Below are 2,791 nucleotides of genomic sequence, written 5' to 3'. Positions count from 1 at the left end.
TCGTGGCACTTTTATGCTACCTGTACTCCCTGCTGTACACGTTAGAACAAGCTAGGCGAAAATAATCAAGCAGATGTCAATTTTTAAAACAGCCCACGCTTTTATATCAAATAAATGCATAAACTGACAATTTAAATAGCCGATCCAGCTAAAAATTCGCTTCGATCACAAAAAATTTAAACAATTTCATCGAATTGAATTGAATGTGGCAGAGAGACAAAAACTCTAAAAAAACACACCTCAAGTCTAGCAAGTGCTAGCCATGTCGACGTTACGTGTGCTAAAGTTCGTTAGCAGACGAAATTTTTTTTCTGGTTTCTTTGCCTGGACAAAAGATTGTAAGGCCGCGAACTCTTTGTCAATTGTGAAAGAGGACTGCCAGGGCAAACGTAGCTGCGTGCTAGAGGCCGACAATGGCAAGTTTAGTGATCCCTGTTTCCTTACTCAGAAATATCTGGAGGTTAGTAATGTTGAACGTTTGCTTTGCTAAAAGGTTCATAGATCTTCATAAACGACAAGCCATTCAAAGTAGTGTCAATGCCACAATAAATATAAAAATTCTAACAAGTTATTCTTTTGACCACAGAAACGGATTTGTTATTGATTCAGGGCTTCGTTTCAGAAATTTGTGCTGTCCCAGATGAACCTCTTACAAAAACTGATGTTTTTATGTCAATGTGCTCTACCAGTGCGCGCGTGCCCTCTACTAACTATGGTGCCACAGGCGACTTTTGTCTTTGAGCGACTTATACAACTTTGCTTCCATGAAGAGCTTGGCACCCAAGACTTCTTACATTAGAGCCTTTGGGCACCCTGCAATAATTCTTAGTGTACAGCTTTGCAATGTTTCAATTTCAGCCGTTATAAAGATCTAGAAACAACATGTAAGGAAATTTTAGGTGAAAGGGAATGATATTAATGATAGAAAGTATTTACTTATTGTGCAATGTTGGAGCCCGGCGCCATACAGGTGCTCCAAGAGGGCTGCATACAAATAGGTTCCACTTGCGAATGTAGTGTTGCGCCACACAGCACTGACACTAGAAGCTGGAAAGTAGAAGATTAACTCTAATGTAACTTTTAAGTGCTGGAAAATAACCCAGGATTTCTTTTTGAGCGTCAGCCCTAGAAAGGAAATCGGGCACCACACGAGGTAAAGAAAAAATTATTTGATCTCGGTGGGATTCGAACCCACGACCTCCGGATTAGATCTTATATAGATCTTGTTATAAAGCAAACTGGTAATTGTATTTTGTCTTCTAACTTTTCTTGCAGGTTCATTACCGTTGCCGACGGTGAGCGACAAAGTCAACTGGGGATGAGAGATGAGATGAGAGCAAATGCAATGTAGCACGAAAAATAATGGGAAATAAAAATGAGAATTCATTTTAGTAAACGTGGTGTTTGATTTATCCCTTTGCAAAACGTCAACAGTATTGTCTTATTCCTTTACCCATTACTTTCAACCGCCTTATGGTGCTCGTTTTTATAATTATCTCCCTAGAATTTTTTCCCGTAGAAATTTTGTCGTTTTTTCGAGTGGACAGAGAAAAATCGAAGTGCACAATGGCATTAACAAACAATTGGTTCTTAATAAAACACCATTTTTGTTAGTTTTACTGAACGTGGTTGTACAGGTTTAGAAATCCTTGCATATACTTTGAAAAATGGAGAATAAAAAACCGCAGTGGAAGACGTAAAAATTCACTTCTGGCTAATGACATACTGAGTTCTAAAAGACGTATATTTATGCGGCATGTCTTTTGGATGTTGTGATGGCTGAAAACAAAAAAAGAAAAAAAAGCTGAAACTAATACTTCGCGCAGACGTGTTATTTAGATGACAATTGTTTATGACTGAGTTGCCTCGCATATAGAAAACGTCTTTTTGCCGGTAGAAGCGTGAAATAGAGTCATGAAAATTTCATATTTTGGTCTGAAATAGTGCGAGGGTTTCAGGAAGCGTGACACACACACCTATCCAATTTTGGGAAACTTAGGACAGTTGATCCCGCAGACTTCTCTCGCTTCACGTTTTACAGTAAGAACAGAATGTAGTCCAGTGATTTGATTTGCCGTAAAGGCTCGTAATAGTTTAGACTTTCCCATCTTTGGCTTTCTATCACACCTACACAATATAATGTTGACGAAGAACTTTTAGATAATACTGTGATAATGAAGATGAAGTGAATCAAATGAAGATGAAGTGTTCAACATGACACGAGCATGGATAGGGCGCTCAAACTAACTGAGCTACGAGAGACTCGTTGTGAGCTGGGCCATTTACTAGGTTGATATGTGACAAGCGTCTTGCAAACTGCTAGGATCAGCAATGTCGAAATCGTTAAGAGATCAACTTTTAGATAGATTTGTGTATGGCATGCAGTTAACAAATTGATGACGCTTTGACGTCAAAATGTTTCGTCATGGCAACTCCAAGAGGGATCAAATGTACTCTATTTCTGACGTTTTGAGCTTCATAAATTTTGTCTTATCGACATAGAAAACATCTTTTCAATTTCAAAAAAATATATGTATTTGCAGGCAGGGGTCAGAGCTAGATTAATTTTTCATAAATTTAAGGAAGCTCAAAATCTCATCAACAGAGTTTGTTAAGCATTTGTAGAAATGTTTCCTATAACGTTTAGAAAAATGCATCAACATCAAGTTATTACCTTCAAAAGGTCGAAACTTGCCATAGGGTGTCTTAAACCTCTTTAATGCTGCAATGGCAAAGAATTTTGACGTCATTTGGGACTGACTCTGTTAACTAATAAGAACTTTTCTGGTTT

General features: G+C 38.0%; 1 protein-coding gene across 1 annotated transcript; it reads left to right on the top strand.

The window, feature by feature from the left end:
- The first annotated feature begins 245 nt into the window (after positions 1–245).
- Positions 246–1,392, top strand: LOC144650411 (L-rhamnose-binding lectin ELEL-1-like). The gene is made up of 2 exons (XM_078510076.1): positions 246–460; positions 1,276–1,392. The coding sequence occupies exons 1-2, from the start codon at positions 263–265 to the stop codon at positions 1,297–1,299; spliced, it is 222 nt and encodes a 73-aa protein (XP_078366202.1). The 5' UTR covers positions 246–262; the 3' UTR covers positions 1,300–1,392.
- The last annotated feature ends 1,399 nt before the right edge of the window (positions 1,393–2,791 follow it).

Source organism: Oculina patagonica, chromosome 4 (assembly GCF_052425735.1).
Source record: "Oculina patagonica isolate OP01 chromosome 4, crgOcupat, whole genome shotgun sequence".
Classification (NCBI taxonomy): Eukaryota; Metazoa; Cnidaria; class Anthozoa; order Scleractinia; family Oculinidae; genus Oculina; species Oculina patagonica.
Note: the sequence above shows the minus strand (reverse complement) of the source record. Positions and strands in the feature narration are given on the sequence as shown.